This window comes from Apus apus, chromosome W, assembly GCF_020740795.1.
Source record: "Apus apus isolate bApuApu2 chromosome W, bApuApu2.pri.cur, whole genome shotgun sequence".
In the NCBI taxonomy this organism is placed as follows: Eukaryota; Metazoa; Chordata; class Aves; order Apodiformes; family Apodidae; genus Apus; species Apus apus.
The window spans coordinates 2,493,951-2,512,506 of NC_067311.1; the positions used below are offsets into that span (position 1 = coordinate 2,493,951).

General features: G+C 41.9%; 1 protein-coding gene across 2 annotated transcripts in view; it reads right to left on the reverse strand.

Annotated features, from left to right (window-relative positions):
• Positions 1–535: 535 nt before the first annotated feature.
• The window catches only part of LOC127395172 (transcription factor RFX3-like), a 149,620-nt gene continuing 131,599 nt past the window's right edge, over positions 536–18,556 (reverse strand). For both annotated transcript variants that reach the window (XM_051641700.1, XM_051641699.1), the window contains 6 exons: positions 15,698–15,795; positions 15,231–15,380; positions 13,250–13,458; positions 7,299–7,452; positions 1,960–2,002; positions 536–1,197 (listed from right to left, as the gene is read on the reverse strand). In XM_051641700.1, the coding sequence (XP_051497660.1) occupies positions 956–1,197; positions 1,960–2,002; positions 7,299–7,452; positions 13,250–13,458; positions 15,231–15,380; positions 15,698–15,795 (896 nt within the window). In that variant the 3' untranslated portion in view covers positions 536–955. The remainder of the gene's footprint in view (positions 1,198–1,959; positions 2,003–7,298; positions 7,453–13,249; positions 13,459–15,230; positions 15,381–15,697; positions 15,796–18,556) is intronic.

An 18,556-nucleotide genomic window follows, 5' to 3' on the forward strand; every position in this document is an offset into this window, starting at 1 on the left:
ATTATCATTTATGAAAGCAGCAGATTGAAATAGTAGTAGGAAAAGACCTGGAATAGAAGAAAGTCATCCAAAAGGAATGTTTTTCTGTATGTCCAGTTCAGTGTGACTTCTTTTCTGGTTAGTTTCTATCAACTACAGTACCACTCAACAACCAAAAGCATCTGTGCAGTGATCTCAAATATAGAATCAGTAGTCTCCAAAACCAGAGGAACTGGCATGCAAATAAAATATAGAGTTGTTGATTTTAAAGGAAGCTTGTATTGTTTACATGGTGATCAGATAATTAGGTATGCCTACAGAGTACACATTATCACATTGTTACAATTCTATCATTCTGCATTTGTAAATGCAGCTAAAACACTTCTTCCTTACAGAAAGAAAACAGTAGATCTTCCCAGCCCTCCAACATTATGATAAAAATACCCTCTGAATGCTTACAATTTCATCAAAATAGTGTCTTCTAGTTCTGTTCAATGAAAAGCACCTTTTATAACAAATTTGATGCATCTGCCCTTAAATGAGTATGCCTCCAGTATAAGTAAAAGAAAGTATGTATTTTAATATTTCACAGAAGTACATCTAATTAAAAACCTATGTATATTAAATCATTATGACAAATAATTAACATTAAAATATCTTTAAACTATGAAAAAGATAAATTTTCTTTTAAGAGGACAAAAGCATTAACATTAAAAGCTTGGCAAAAATCTTCCTTGACACTTGAAACTAGGAAAACTCATAATATTGAGTAACCAATGTAAAATTATTTTGCTTACAATTTTCTTTAAACATCTGACAAAATGCATACACCCATTTCATTTCACAACTCTAATGAAAGGTAAAGTTCAGCACAGCTAAAATTTGGTAAGTCAACTTTCAGACCTATTCTCCCTCCTGCCACATTAAGTCCAACATCAACAGGGCTAATGTAGTGGGGGGGGGGGGCACTTCAATATTAGACTGCAGTATATGTATTTCCAGTAGCACTGCACTGTCTGACAGTCTGAGTATTTGTAACAATGTGCTCATTATGAAGTGGGTTCAGGAGGCTCTGCTCTACTCCACTCTCAAGCACTGGCTGCTGCATGCAGCCCACCTGAAGTGCCTGGTTTAGTTCTGTTTTCTCCCTCTTGGCTTGTGGCTCTCCATTTTCATCCAGCTCTTCTTCTATTTCACTCTCAACTTCACTGCCCTCATCTGCACAAAAAAAACAAACAAGAAAAAATGGCACAAAGGGAAAAAATCTAAATACAAGGGCCCTTATTTTGCAAATAACATGAAATATGAAAACAGGGAAGTGTAGCAACCTGGTAAAATAGAAACTAAAAGCTCAACATTTTATTGGGAAAAGTCAATAAATACTACAGATAAATAGGGTAATGAACTCTCTCCAATGTTATCTCATTTTACTGATAAGGAAACTGAACTGAAGAGAGGTTGACTTACTCCAAATCATACAACCAGTGTAGGAATGGAGAACAAATTTAGCCTTCAGTCTACAAAAAGGACATAAACTCATTTCTTATTATTTCTTTCAGTAACAATTAGCAAATTATTTGGCAAGTGCTTCGACCCGATTTCACCATCTTTACTTATCAAATCCATAATTCAATACAAATGTAGATATATTTACATGCTCATCATATCTTCCTTTTTCCAACTGTCCATCCCCTTCAACTCTCTCATCAGGATATACAACTAAATTCTGGGTGAAATGTTGAAAATTCCTTGTGCAAATAATAAAATTAAAAAAAAAAAATCATATTAAGAACCTAGAGTATTCTAGTTATTATTGTATACTATATATCATGTATAGCATATTGTACCCATAAAATAGTAATATACACATAATTTAAATTATGATACAGCTTTAGATTCTGCTTTACTATATTTACTATATTGCTCCAAGAGAAACATTAGTTCTATATAAAATTATGTTTGAGAGATTTGACAGCTTACCTTTATCCATATTTCCAGGGGATATAGCATTTAAATCACCAAACTGCAAAATAAACAATTAAGTGTGAATACAGTCCTACACAAACATGACTTTAGATTATCTATGATGAAGCTGGTACTATGCTCCAATGGCTTGTAGCTAGTATGAAAGTGCATGCATGTAACTACAGTCACATCCACAGTATACCAGTTCATTTTCCATTCCATCATATTAATGTTCATATTAAGGAAATTAATATTAAAATTAAAAATCCTCAGCAATTAAAACAATGGAATATAAACTTAAGTATATTGTTTTGCTTTTTTTAGGGTGACTTATGTCAAGGCCTTTGTTACTTTGAGTGAGATATTTCTGATGTAGAATGCCAAAAAATATGACTGGTGTCCATTTTTAAAAGGCAATATTTTAAACTGCAATATTTTAACCAAAAGCTCTTTTAAAAGTTCCCCTGAGAAGGTGTGTCACTAAAGGCAGTTATAGTGTAGCAAACCTATATGTAAGGTAAATAAATGGCACTGCTGAAAACAGGGTTTATGGTTATTACAGCATATTCTGCTAACTAGTTTACTTATACAAAAAACAAAGTGAACAGCTGCTCACAAGTAAAAAATGCAACCTTCCTTTCTCCCTTTCCTTATCTGAGTCTTCTACCCATCTCTTAAATGAGAAGCAGCAGAGCATAATTTGATGAGTGAATCTCAAATGAAAGTAAAAAATTTAGATAAATAGATTTCTAACAATACCTGATTCAATCCTTTTCAGAAATACAGAAAGATAAAACTTCAGTGAACACTAAACCAGCATAAGAAGCAGCAGCAGCCGCCCTGCCCTTCCAGGTTTCTACACACATACTCCTTCCTCACCTCCCCATATCCATCCTTTTACACCTTAAGTGTTCAGCTGGACATGAAAGAACCACGTGACAGAAGTGACCCAAGAAAAAAACCCACAATTGATGGGGTTATTTTGCACAAATTAATTCTCTGATCCAGCTAACCACAGGACTGCCTGAGTACTTGTGCCAGCATTGATGTCCAAAGCTAAGGGGATGGGAGAGGAGGAGACAGTGCTTTGTGCAAAGCCAGTTTATACTGGCTTCAAGTGTTTGTCAAGCTAGTCTTAGTCTTTCCCGTTTTATTACAACCAGTCAGTAAATGCAGAGAAACACAAGTTGTCATGCATTCAATGAATATTTACAATATCTTCCATGTTCCTCTCTTACATCTAAAAGCGTTAGATAGCATATCTAAGATCATATCCATCTTAAGTTTACCAAAACATTATAGGAAGTCCCACAGTACACCAAAAACATTGCATTTAACATATACCATATCTGTCAAGAAAACAAGAACGTAGCAATACTACACTTTTGCAAAACTTTAATCACAGAATCACAGAATATCCCTGGCTGGAAGAGACCTCCGAGATCATCCAGTCCAGCCCTGGACCTAACAGCGCAAGCTTGCCACTAGACCATGTCCCTAAGCACCAGGTCCACATGCCATTTAAATGCATCTAGAGATGGTGACTCCACCACTTCCCTGGGCAATCTATTCCAATGCCTGACAATGCTTTCAGTGAAAAAATGCTTCCTAATATCTAACCTAAACTTCCCCTGGTGCAGCTTGCATCCATTCCCTCTGATCCTATCACATGTCACCAGGGAGAAGAGGCTGTCCCCCTCATCACTCCAACCTCCTTTCAGGTAGTTGTAAAGAGCAATGAGGTATCCCCTCAGCCTCCTCTTCTCCAGACTAAACCCCAGCTCCCTCAGCTGCTCCTCATAGGGCTTATGCTCTAGGCCCTTCACAAGCCTTGTTGCCCTTTTCTGGACATGCTCCAGCACTTCTGCGTCTTTCTTATACTGAGGAGCCCAGAACTGAACACAGTATTCAAGGTGTGGCCTCACCAGTGCTGAATACAGGGGGGTGATCACCTCCCTATTCCTGCTGGCCACAGTGTTCCTAATATAAGTCATGATGCCATTGGCCCTCTTAGCCACCTGCGCACACTGCTGGCTCATATCTAGTCGACTGTCAATCAATACCCCCAGGTCCTTTTCCAACCTGCTGCTTTCCAACCACACATCACCAAGCCTGTAGCTAACCATGGGGTTATTATGACCCAAGTGCAGGACCCAGCACTTGGCCTTGTTGAACCCCATACAATTAACCTTGGCCCACTGATCTAACCTGTCTAGGTCCTGCTGTAGAGCTTCCCTACCCTCCGGCAGATCAACACACCCACCTAGCTTGATGTTGTCTGCAAACTTACTGAGGGAGTATTCAATCCTCTCATCCAGATCATTAATAAAGATATTAAAGAGAACAGGCCCCAGTACTGAACCCTGGGGAACACCACTTGTGACCAAGCACCAGGCAGATTTAACTCCAGTAACTACCACCCTTTGGGCCCAGCCATCCAACCATTCTTTTATCCAGCGCACAATGCACTTATCCAAGCCCAGCGCCACAAGTTTCTGAAGGAGAATGCCATGGGAGACAGTGTCAAAGGCCTTACTAAAGTCCAGATAGATAATGTCCACAGCTCTTCCCTCATCCACCAGGTGGGTCACCTTGTTGTAGAATGAGATATTTTGCTATAAATATAGCAAATATCTAATCAGAAACAGTCAAATATTTTTTTCTAAAACGTCATATCAATCAAACTACAAATTAAGCCAAGACTTTCCATCTCTATGAAAATCTATATATATTTATATTATTTATTATACTATTTAATATAACCTGCGGAAAGAATGATATATCAAGTCATGCAAGGTGACTTACAACTTATCAGTAAGATAAAACATGCTGTAATGATTGTCAAGTTAAAAAAATTAATCACAGAAACATAGAATCACAAAATCATAAAATCATAGAACTGTTTGGGTTGGAAGGGACCTTTAAAGTTCATCTAGTCCAACCCCTTCATCTAGACATCTTCAACTAGATCAGGTTTCTCAGAGCCCCATCCAATCTGACCTTGAATGTTTCTATCACCTCTCTGGGCAACATGTGCCAGCATTTTACCACCCTCACTTAAAAAAAAAATTTCTTCCTTATATCTAGTCTAAATCTAGTCTCTTTTAGTTTAAAACCATTACTCCTTGTCCTATCGCTACAGACCCTACTAAATTTTTTTTTTCCCATCTTTCTTATAGGCTCCCTTTAAAGTATTGAAATGCTGCTATAAGGTCCTCCCAGAGTCATCTCTTCTCCAGGCTGAACAACCTCGACTCTCTCAGCCTTTCTTCATAGGAGAGGCGTTCCAGCCCTCTGATCATTTTCATGGCTCTCCTGAACCCACTTAAACAGGTCCATGTCTTTCTTGTGCTGAGGACTCCAGGGCTGGACACAGTACTCCAGGTGGGATCACACAAGAGTGGAGTAGGGGGGCAGAATCACCTCCCTTGAGCTGTTGTCCACAGGATGTAGCCCAGGATACGGTTGGCTTTCTGGGCTGCAAACGCACATTGCTGACTCATGTCCAGCTTTTCATCCACCAGTATCCCCCAAGTCCTTCTCCACAGGGCTGCTCTCAACCCCTTCATCTCTCAGTCTGTAATGATACTGGGAATTGCCCTGACCCGTGTGCAGGACCTTGCACTTGGTCTTGTGGAACCTCATGTGGTTCACATGGGCCCACTTCTCAAGCTTGTCCAGGTCCCTCTCAGTGGCATCCTGTCCCTCAGGCATGTCAACCGCACCACTCAGCTTTGTGTCATCTGCAGACTTGAGGGGTGCACTCAATCTCACTGTCTGTGTCATTGATTATGATATTAATCAATACTGGTCCTAATACAAACCGCTGAGGGACACTACTTGTCACTGATCTTCATCTGAACAAACTTCAGTTTGCAAATACCATGGACACATATGGTGGTTCTGAATTGAGACTTCTGTTTATTTTAAACAAAATACATTGAAATATTGGCATGAAAATATGTTATTTACCTATCCTGCAAGTACTTTTGTGCTTCTTTCATTTCATGTGTGTTGTTGTCGGTTGGCCCTTGTTAAAAGTCAAGCGCCCATCCAGCCGTTCACTTACTTCCCCACCCTCACATCCAGAGGGATGAGGGAAAAAATAAGTGAGAAAGCTCATGGATGAAGATAAAGACAGGGAGATCACTTACCAATTACTGTCATGGGCAAAAATAGACTTGACTTGGGGAATTTAACTTAATTTATTACCAATTAAAATACATATTTAATTACTGATTTGAGTAGCAGGAAGCAAAAGCAAAAAAGAACAAAACATTTAAACACTTAAGAAAAACATCTTTGTACCCTCTTTCTCAGGCTCAACTTAACTACAAGCTCCTCTCTTCCCCCTGTGCTATTGTCACAAGTTACACTCAGTCTCTTCAGTGAGGCAATGGGTGATGCAGGGGGGCTTGCGGTCACTAAAAAGTGTTTTTTCTTTGCCACTCCTTCCTTCTCACACTTTTCCTCTGGTCCAGCATGGGTTCTCCACAGGCTACAGTTCCTTTGGGAATATTTCTCTGCTCTGGAGGTTCTCTACAGGCTGCAGGGAATATCTGTTCCACCACGGAGCATGTTCTACTGGTCTGACGTTGGTGTTCCCTCTGCTGTTTCTCACTCTCTTTTATTCCCTCCTCCTGTGCCTGTCTGGTGTTTTCTGCCCTTTCTTAAATATATTTTCACAGAGGCACCCAAAACTTTGCTGTTTGGCTCAGCTTTGGCCTGTGATGGGTCCGTTGCCAAGCTAGCTTGCACTGGCTGTGTTTGGCACAGAGCAGTCCCTTACATTTTCCTACAGAGGCCACCCCTGCAGCCCCCACCCTGCAGTCCTTCCTTTCCCTCCCAAACCTTGCCACATACAACCAATACACGTGAATAGTACCAGTGAAGCAAAAGAGCCACTCTTCTGAAGTCAATGGGACTACTCATTTGTGTAAACATTTGTATTGGAATTTTAAGTATGTGTAAATACGTGCAAAAGTATCCCTGAAAGCAATTTTTTTATTATTTCCTTTCTTTATTATTTTGAGAAAAACTATTTTGTTTTCCAGAACTCAAAAGTAGGTTTCTACCTAGTAGATTGATCTACTTTTTTTTTTTTTGAGCAAGCTCATTTGCAATCAGTGTTAGAAGTCATTGTGGTTTTAGAACTCTGAAAAACAATCAGCCAAGGAAACATGGATTAAGGTATATAACCCAAATTTGAAGATGCCAATGTATTTGCAACTCCATCTGCAATAGTTATATTACAAAAATATCTCATAGCTCCATGTAAACATAAAAAAAATTGTAGATGCATATCTAAATTGATCACTAAATACACCAATCCATTGTCTTGCATATTATCTTACCTCTCCCATAACGGCGATAGGTGTCTCTCCTGTTGCCTGAGCAACACGATGTTCTACTAAGTAAAACATGTACTCATCATAAAGCAAGCGGATCAGATGAAAAGAGCCAAAGCTAGCAGCACTGCGTAAGGTTAAATCTCGAATCACCATTGAGCTATTTAAATATGGGGGGGGGGAAAGAAAAAAAGGCATCACAATACTTTAATAATTTATTAATATGGAATATGCACTTCAAGATTAATATTTGTAAAAGTAATACTATCCACAAACAGCTGATTTATGGTGTCTTCAGAAATAAATGTCTGGGAAAGACAATTATTTGCCTATTTGCCTCTTCCCTTTTTCTGAAAACATGGTTGAGACCACATTACACAAACAGAAGCAAAATATTAAACAAGACAGGAAGCTTTTTGTTTTAGTATATGCACAATTACCAATATATAAGCACATGTAAACCATAGAATCAGAGAATGTCTTAGGCTGAAAGGGACCTCTAAAGGTCATCTAGTCCAACATGCCTACAGTAAGCAGGGACATCTCCAACTAGAACAGATTGCTTAGAGCCCCATCAAGCCAGACCTTGAATGTCTCCAGGGATGGGGCCTCAACCACCTCTAGACAACGTGTTCCAGTGATTCACCACCCTCATCTTAAAGAACTTTTTCCTGATGTCCAACCTAAATCTACCCTTCTGTAGCTCGAAATCATTACCCCTTGTCCTATCGTTGCATGCCCTAGTGAACAGGTCTTTCCCTTGACTTCTTATAGGCCCCTTTCAGGTATTGGAAGGCTGCTATAAGGTCCCCCCAGAGTCTTCTACAGGCTGAACAATCCCAACTTCCTCAGCCTATCTTCATAAGAGAGGTGATCCAGACCTCTGATAATTTTTGTTGCCCTCCTCTGGACGTGCTCCAGCAGGTCCACATCCTTCTTGTGTTGGTGGCTCCAGAGCTGGACGCAGTACTCCAGGTGAGTTCACACCAGGGCAGAGTAGAGGAGCAGAATCACCACTCTTGATTTGCTGGCCACACTTCTTTTGATGCAGCCCAGGATCATAGAATCACAGAATCACAAGGGTTGGAAAGGACCTCTGAAGATCATCAAGTCCAACCCTCCTGCTGCAGCAGGAACACCTAGGGCAGATCACACAGGAATGCATCCAGATGGGTCTTGAAAGTCTCCAGAGAAGGAGACCCCACAACCTCTCTGGGCAGCCTGTTCCAGTGCTCCATCACACTCACATCCCAAGACACTATTGGCTCTCTTGGCCACAAGGGCACATTGCTGTCCCATGGGTAACTTGGTGTCCACCAGGACCCCAAGGTCCTTCTCCATGGGGCTGCTTTCTAGCAGGTCAACCCCTAAACTATATCGGTGCATGGTGTTTTTTCTCCCCAGGTGCAGGACTCTACACTTATTTTTGTTGAACCTCATTAGGTTCCTCTTTGCCCAGCTCTCCAGTCTGTCTCGATCTCGCTGAATGGCTGCACAGCCTTCAGGTGTATCAGCCAGTCCTCCCAGCTTCGTATCATCAGCAAACTTGCTGAGGATATACTCCATCCCCTCATCCAGGTCATCAATGAAGATGTTGAATAAGACTGGGCCAAGTACTGATCCCCAGGGAACACCACTAGTCACAGGTCTCCAGCTGGACTCTGCACCATTGATCACAACCCTCTGGGCTCTATTGTTTAGCCAGTTCTTGATCCATCTCGCTGTCCACTCTTCCAACTCACACTTCCTGAGCTTATCCACAAGGATGTTATGGGAGACAGTGTCAAAAGCCTTGCTAAAGTCGAGGAAGACAACATCCACTGTTCTCCCTGCATCTATCCATTCTGTCACATCATCATAGAAGGCTATCAGATTAGTCAGACATGCTTTTCCCTTGGTTAATCCATGCTGGCTACTCCTGATAACCTTCTTTTCTTCCATGTGCTTAGAAATGACCCCCAGAATGAGCTGCTCCATCATCTTTCCAGGGATGGAGGTGAAGCTGACCAGTCTGTAGTTACCCAGGTCCTGTTTTTTGCCCTTCTTGAAGACTGGAGTTACAGTCCTCAGGCACCTCTCCCATTTTCCAGGACTTTTCAAAGATGATGGAGAGCAGTCTAGTGATGACTTCTGCCAGCTCACTCAGCACACATGGGTGCATCCCATCAGGGCCCATGGATTTGTAGATGTCTGTCCAGTTTCCTTAACTGATCTTTAACCCAATCTTCTTCAGTCAAGGTGAAGTCTTCCTCACTCCTGACTTCTTCTGTGGTCTGGAAGTCTTGGGAATCCTGAGGGTCAGCCTTAGTGGTAAAGACCGAGGCAAAGAAGGCATTAAGTAACTCCGCCTTCTCCGTATCCTCAGTCACCAGGGCACCCTCTTCATTCAGCAGTGGGCCCACATTTCCTCTGGTTTTCCTTTTACCTCCAATGTACTTGAAGAAGCCTTTCTTGTTGTCCTTGACTTCCCTTGCCAGTTTTAATTCTAAGGAGGCCTTAGCTTTCCTTGTTGCATTCCTACACCCTCTGACCACATTCTTGTATTCTTCCCAAGTGGTCAGCCCCTTCTTCCATGATCTATAAACTTCTTTCTTCCACTTAAGTTTGTTCAGAAGTTCCCTGTTCAACCATGCAGGCCTCCTGGCTCTCTTACTTGATTTCTTACTCTTTGGGACACTCTGATCTTGAGCTTGGATGAGGTGGTGCTTGAATATTAACCATCTCCTTTGGACCCCTTTCCTTCCAGTACACTATCCCATTGGTTTTCTCCAAGCAGTTCCTTGAAAATGCCAAAGTTAGCTCTTCTGAAATCCAGGTTTTTTACCCTGCTAGATGCTTGGTACCTGCTGCACTTGATTCTGAACTCTACCATCTCATGGTCACTACAACCAAGGCTGCCTCCAACCTTAATGTCTTCTATCAGTCCCTATTTGTTTTTCAATACTAGGTCTAGTAGTACACCTCTCCTTGTTGGTTCCTCCACCACCTGAGTCAATGCACTGGAGGAACCTCCTGGACTGTACCTGCCTGGCTGTGTGGTCTTCCCAGCGGTTGGCCTTCTGGGCTGCAATTGCACATTGGTGGCTCATGTCCAGCTTTTGATCCACTAGTAGCCCCAGGTCTTTTTCCAAAGGGCTGCTATCGAGCATGTCTTCCTCCAGCCTGTATTGATATCTCTGGTTATCCTGGCACAGGTGCAGGACCCTGTACTTGGCCTTCTTGAACCTCATGAGGTTCACCTGGGCCCACTTCTCCAGCTTGTCCAGGTCCCTCTGGATGACATCCTGACCCTCTGGCATATTGACCGCACCGCCCAGCTTGGTGTCATTGGCAAACTTGCTGAGGGTGCTCTCAATGCCATTGTCAATATCATTAATGAAGATATTAAACAACACTGGTCCCAGTACAGACCCCTGAGGGACACCACCTGTAACCGTTTTCCATCTGGATATTGAGCCATTGATCACTACCCTCTGGATGCGACCATCCAGCCAATTCCTTATCCACTGAACAGTCCACCCATCAAACGCATATCTCTTCAACTTACAGAGAAGGATGTTGTGGGGGATCGTGTCAAAGGCCTTGCAGAAGTCCAGATAGATAACATCTATAGGTCTTCCCTTGTCCACTGATGCATTGTAGAAAGCCAGTAGGTTGGTCAGGTAGGATTTGCCCCTAGTAAAGCCATGCTGACTGTCCTGAATCATTTCCCTGTCCCCCATGTGCCTTGTCAGAGCTTCTAGGAGGATCTGTTCCATGATCTTCCCAGGCACAGAGGTGAGGCTGACAGGTCGATAGTTCCCAGGGTCCTCCTTTCTACCCTTTTTAAAAATGGGCGTAATGTTTTCTTTCTTCCAGTCACTAGGGACTTCACCTGACTGCCATGACTTTTAAAATATTGTGGAGAGTGGCTTGGCCAATTCCTTCAGGAATGTGGGATGCATCTCATCAGGTCCTGTGGACTTGTGTATGTTCAGGTTTCCTCAGATGGTCGCAAACCTTGTCTTCGCTTACAGTGCGAGGGACTTTGTCTCCCTGGTCTCCATCCTGTGGGCCATCAACTTGAGAGCCGTGAGGAGAGGGGTTGCCAGTGAAGACTCAGGCAAAAAAAGTTGTTGAGAATCTCAGCCTTCTCCTTGTCTGTTGTTACTAGTTGCTCATCTGGGGGGTACGCTTTCTTTAACCTTCCTTTTCTGGTTTACATACCTGTAGAAGCCCTTGTTTTTCTTTACAGCCCTTGCCAAGTTCAGCTCCAGCTGCGCCTTGGCCTTCCTGACCTTGTCCCTACACAAATGGGTAATGTCCCTATACTCTTCCCATCATACCTGTCCCCACTTCCACTGCCTGTGTAGTTCCATCTTGCCTTTTAGTTTGACCAGCAGGTCTTGACTCAGCCATGCTGGTCTCTTGCCTTCCTTGCCCAATTTCCTACACCTGGGGACTGAGTTCTCTTGCGCTCTATGGAAAGCATCCTTAAAGATCTGCCAGCTCTGTTCTGCTCCCTTGTCCCTGAGTTTGCTTTCCTAAAATGTAGAGTCCTGACTATGCTTTTCATCTGCCTCATACCCCTTAGGACAGTGAACTGCACTAGTGCATGATCACTGCAGCCCAGGCTGCCTTCAGTTCTGACACCCCTGATGAGTTCACATGCATTTGTGACCATCAGGTCTAATAACACATCCCCTTGGGTAGGGCTGTCAATTTCTTGTCTTAAGAAGTTGTCATCGAGGCACTCCAGGAGTCTCCTGGATTGCCTACAGCTTGCTATGCTACTTTTCTAGCAGATGTCGGGGTGGTTGAAAACCCCCAGCAGGATGAGAGCCTGTGATCGCAATGTTTCCTCGAGCTGGAGTAAGAAGGCTTCATTGATAGGCTCCACTTGATCGGGAGGCCTGTAGTAGACTCCAACCACAAGACTCCCTTTGTTGTCCCGATCCCTAATTCATACCCATAAGCTTTTGACTTGCTCATGGCTATTCTTTAGAGACAACTCTTCACACTCTATACTGACCTTAGTGGAAGGAAGTTCTTTGTTAAAATTGTATTAATTTTTTTTCATTTTAAACAAAGTAGTCGTTCAAAATATTGTGTCTGTTGTGCTCACATTTCTAGTTCAAAGATTTTAATTCCAGTACTTGAAGGGAGCCTACAGGAAAGCTGGGGAGGGGCTTTTCATCAGAGAAGATAGTGATAGGACAAGGGGTAATGGTTTTAAGCTGTGAGAGGGGAGATTTAGGTTAGATATTAGGAAGAAATTCTTCACTATAAGGATGGTGAGGAACTGGAATGGGTTGCTCAGGGATGTTGTTGATGCCCCGTCCCTGGAGGTTTTTATGGACAGGTTGGACGAAGTTTTGTGCAACCTGGTCTAGTGGTAGGGTTCCTTGCTCATGGCAGGGGGTTGGAACTTGATGATCTTTAAGGTCCCTTCCAACCTTAATGATTCTATGATTGGTATGATTTTTAAACTTGTAAAATTGAAATAAGTTTTGTGTGTACCTTATAATATAAAAAACAGATTGTTGATGAAAACATCCATATGAAACACTCAGAAAGTAGATGCTACAATGTACCATTTTGAAAAAAACTCTATCTTTACTATGATGACTGATACAGTAGCAGATGATATGGAATATTTGTCTTGATGTTCTTTTTAGACGTTAAAATATATTTTGTTTCCCCTACATAATAAAAATAGAAGCCAGGGTATTTTAATAAATAGTATTAAGAACATTTGCTTTAAAATTGTATAGCTATTCAATCTAAAATAATATACAAAGATCATTTCAGCCACTGCTTAGTTGCACATAGCCCTGTCTTTAATGTTAACAACACTAACCTTTTTTTTTGGGGTGTGTCAATTTATTGGGAAATATTATCTGATATTAATTATTACAGCATACAGATCAGCAATTAATAAAATAGCTAAAATAATGTAGAAGACTATGAAGAACTACCTGTAGAAAGACCACTTTAAAAGAAATTGCCGTGCTGCTTTAGGAAAGCTGGGTCTTCCTTCATATGGTTTCAGTGCTTGCATCATTACATTATCAAGCCAGGCAGCCCACTGCTCCAGAGTACTCTGCTGCTGAAGAGTCATCTTGAAATCTGTTTCTAGTCTTTGAACCATATTGTCATCACACTGACACACCCAGGAAGCCTGTTCCTGTTACAATACATGGCAAATATGAAAGCAAAACACAAAATGTAAACTATTCTTAAAGATTGAACAATTAAACGAAAAGGATGAAATACACTTATTAGGCAGACTAATGAGCATTTTTATTTCCATGTCTCTTTCAATTTAATTGGAAGAAAATGAGAGTAAGGAACCCAAAGTATAATAATAGGCATCAAATGAAGCACACACAGGGTCTAGGACAACTCTCCGCCACCCGTTCTCCATGGGACATCTCTATGCCGGGACATCGGCACAGCCCTGTGTCATCTGCCGATCTGCGGAGAGTTGTCCTGGCACAGAGGTGTTCTGGTGGAGAGTTGGCAGTGGAGAGTTGTCCCTTCCCACATGCATACACACAAAAGCACAATGGAAAAAACACAAATGCATTGCAATGTTCCCTATTAATTTTCTTGAAAGAATTTTCAACTTCTCTCATTCATAATTTTTCTAGTAGAAAGTTCAGGAATTTTCAGGCTTGGGACTACAGGAACAAGAAGTGGAAAGGGTAATAAAATGGAAGTTGAGAGAATAAGAAATAAAGAGGAACCAAGAAACCAAAGTACCATGGTTCTTATTGCTTTGAAGGAGTTAAGACAATTTCTCTTACATTTTTAATCACCTCACTTAAAAATAAAATCTTTTGTTTTATAGGCAAAAAAGGGTTGTTGTGTTTATCCATAGTCTGCAATATATTGCTTAATGAGTAATGTAAATAGCACACAATTAGACAAACACAGTCCATGTACAATAATGAGTAATTCACAGTATTGTGGAATGTGATTACGTTACATTTTTACGTTTCAATAAGACCAATAGGACACTTCTGTTAAATGGAACTTAGAGAAAACTAATATTGGTTTAATATAGGCCATATTTGTAAACTCTAGCTATCACAGGCCAAGTTAACATCTCAACACTCATAGACCCTATATTTTACCACAGAACAATATTTAATATACCATATATTTGGTCACATACTAAATCTTAGGCAGTTTACACACCATTATGCAATATAACTATATCTGTGACAAATTTTATTTATTCAAAAGTCTTTGCAAGAAGCAAAAAGAATTTGACTGTTGCTAGTGAACTTCTGAACTTCTGTTAAGATAAAATGTGTTAAAAGGTTTGTCTGGGCCACGTCAGTTAGTTGAGCAACAGGAGAAAAAAAAATGTTGTTTCTTCCAAGGAGAAGAAAGAGGTAAAAGGGGGAAACCTTTTTCTAAACCTAATGAAAAATAATAAATTGCTCTTTTACAGATAACTGGAAACTACTTCTAACCAGTTACTTAGGAAAAGTTGGAAATGTAAATACAATTAAAGAAAGTATATTGATGATATTGTCTTTGAAATAAAAATAAATGTAATGAAACAATCTGTACTAGGAATAGTGCTGTATGATCCATATTTTTTAAAGGAAGATCAGAAGTTATGCTACTATCCAAAATTTCATCTTCAGGCATTGGTCATGCTGTTCATTATAAGAACACACGTACTCTACACTGTCATCTGCATTAAATAAAAATTGGCAGAATGTGTGGTCTGAAAGATAAGAAGCCTTCAGAGAAAATGGAAACATAATGGTTCTGAGATTTTATTTTCCTTACAGCCAAAGTATAAGCTGGAAAGTTTCAACTGAATCACTGCATGTTTAAAAATCAGCAAAATGTTCCCACTTTGCTTTCTTGATGGAACAGTAAGAACTAACAATAACAATTTTGGGGGGAAAAAACATTTTTTTTTAAGCCACAGTTTACCTGTACATTGGCAAAATCAACACGGTTGAGATCACTGAGCATCTGGTTGATCTGAGAAGTGTTCTGAAGCACAGCCCGAGCTGCCTGAGCCAGATGATTAAGAGATGTATATCTTCTCAAAGTCTGGGCAAAGGCACTTACAGCAGCAACCTATGAAGAAATTAATTTATCTTAACACATTGTACTTATGAGCAGGTCTTCTGTTTTGCCAATTTTAATTTTAAAATAGCTGCATTAATTTATGAGCCCTCAGATATTGCAATTCACATATAATGGAACTAATACAGTTTTTCCTATTAATTTTTTTTGACAAAACAAAGTTATTTCCAATCCCATGTTTTATGTTTGAAGTTCAACCTAAATATGACATTTAGCATAAAAGTTAAGATGCTGCTACTTTTAGATCTTAAATGACATCTAGCGTACAGTTGCATAAAGTGAAGGAAACTGCTGTAAAATTTGTTTACCTTGGTTTGCATCATTCTCTGTGGAATATTATTCATGGCACTGGAAAGCCAACCTTCAAGGCTTTTTGCAAAATTGCGAATGGCTTGAGTCAAGGCACCTAAACATTAAAGGATAAAAATAAAATTAAAAAGATGGCAAGGTGCCTCTCTTGAAACCTTTCGCATCCTCAGTATTTAAATATTCCACATTGAGATCTACTGCATTTATTGGCTCAGAGACTTATCCAGTCTAGGTTCAGAACCCTCCCAATACAAGAAGGATGTTGATAAACTGGAGGAAGTTCAGTAGAGGGCCACTGACATGGTCAGGGGGCCGGAACAAATAACTTATCAGGAGAGGCTGAGGAAACTAGGTTTGTTCAGCCTAGAAAAGAGAAAGTTTAGAGGGGACCTAATAGCAGCCTTTCAATACCTACAAGATATCAAGGAGACGGAGTCAGACCCTTCACAGTGATGCATGGCAGGAGGGTGATAGACACTGGGCATAAACTGAAAAAAGAGAGGTCCTGACTTGATAGGATAATTTTTTTCACCTTGAGGACAGTTAAGCAGTGCCAATTCAGAGCCCTTCATTGGACTCTCTCCAGTCTCTCTTGTACTGGGGAGCCCAGAACTGGACACAGGACTCCAGGTACACAGTACTCAACTTGATAAAGGGGAAGGATCACCTACCTGGACCTACTGGCAATACTTTGCCTAATGCAGCCCAGAATACCATTAGCCCTTTTTGCAGCAGGGGCACACTGCTGGCTCATGTTCAACTTGGTGTCCACCAGGGCCCGCAGATCCTTTTCTGCAAAGCTGCTTTCCAGCTGGCTGTCTCCCCTGGCATGTACTGGTGCATGGGGTTGTTCCTCCCCAGGGGTAGGACTTTGCACTTCCCCTTGTTGAACTGCATGAGGTTCCTATCAGCCCATTTCTCCATCTTGTCGAGATCACTCTGGATGACAGCACAACCCTGTGATGTATCAGCTGCTCTTCCCAGTTTCGTGTAATCATTCTCCTCAATGGAGGAGGACCCAGTTAGGGAAACATTTAAATAAAGTGAAGAGGCACAAGTCCATGGGACTTGATGAGATGCACTCATGAGTACTGAGGGAGCTGGTTGATGTCATTGTGAGGCCACTCTCAATTATCTTTGAATGGTCATGGTGATCAGGGGAGGTTCCTGAGGACTGGAAGAAAGCAAATGACACTCCAGTCTTCAAGGAGGGCAAGAAGGAGGATCTGGGGAACTACAGGCTGATCAGCCTCACCTCTATTCCTGGGAAGGTGATGGAGAAAATAATCCTGGAAGCCATTTCCAAAGAAGGTGCTTGGTAGGAATCAGCATGGACTTAGGAATGGGAAATCATGCCTGACCAATATGATAAGCCTTCTACAATGAGTGGTGGAGGAGGGGAGAGCAGCAGATGCTGTTTATCTTGACTTCAGCAGGGCTTTTGACGCTGTCTCCCATAACATCCTCATAGACAAGCTGACAAAGTACTGGTTAAATAAGTGAACAGTGAGGTGGACTAAAAACTGGCTGAACTGCCAGGCCCAGACAGTTGTGATCAGAAGCATAAAGTCTAGCTGGAGGCCAACCTCTAGTGGTGCTCCCAGGGCTGATCCTCAGGCCAATACTGTTTAACAAATTCATTAATGACCTGGATGATGTGACAGAGTGCACCCTTAGCAAGTTTGCAGATGATATGGAATTGGAAGGAGCGGTTGATAGACCAGATGGCTGTTGTGCCATTCAGAGGGACCTCAACAGTTTGGAGAAATGGGCAGACCGGAACCTCACACAGTCCAACAAAGGGAAATGCCAAGTCCTTCCCCTGGGGAGGAATAACACGATGCACCAGTACAGGCTAGGGGCTGACTGGTGGAAAAGCAGCTTTGCAGAGAAGGACATGGGGGTCCTGGTGGACAACAAGCTGAATGTGAGCCAGTAATGTGCCCTTGCAGCAAAGGAGGCCAATGGTATCCTGGGCTGCATTAGGAATAGTGTTGACAGGAGACTGAGGGAGGTGATCCTTTCTCTCTACTCAGCACTGATGAGGCCACACTGGAGTACTATGTTCGGTTCTGGGCTCCCTGGTACAAGAAAGGCATGGACATAATGTAGCAAGTCCAGTGAAGAGCCACTGCAGCGATGAAGGGATCAAAGCATCTCCCATAGGAGGAGATGTTGAGAGAGCTGGGATCATTTAGCCTGGAGAATGGGAGGCTCAGGGGGGAACCTTATTAGTGTATATAAATACCCAGTAGAGGGAGGGTGTATTGAAGATGGAACCAAACCCTTCTCAGTGGTGCCCAGCGACAGGACAAGAGGGAATGGGCACAAACTGAAACATAGGAAATGCCATTTAGACTTAAAAATAATGTTTTTTTCTTATATTTTATTTTAAAATTGTTTCTTAACTATCACTCTGCTGAATCTCACTCTCTGTCCCCTGTGTATGTGTGGTGCAAGGATCAGGTGCCAGCTGCTGGTGAGATCTCTGTGTGTGTGACTGAAATTAGGTGCCCAGCTACTTGAGTCAGACTGGGGGGTGTAGGCACCTTGGGGCCTGTGGTTTCAGCTATGGGAGTGAGTGAGGGTCCCAGCATCAGTAGTTGGAAGGGGCATAGCTCTCTGGATCTTCATCATACAATCATCATATGGTTTGGGTTGGAAGGGGCCTTTAAAGGTCCAACCCTCCTGCCATGGGCAGGTACGCCTTTCACTAGATCAGGTTGCTCCTAATGCGCCCCTCTTAGCTGCCAGGGCACACTGCTGACTCTTATTGAGCCTGCTGCTGACCAGCACCCCTAGATTCCTTTCTGCAGGGCTGCTCTCCAGCCACTCCTCTCCCAATTTATACTTGTGCC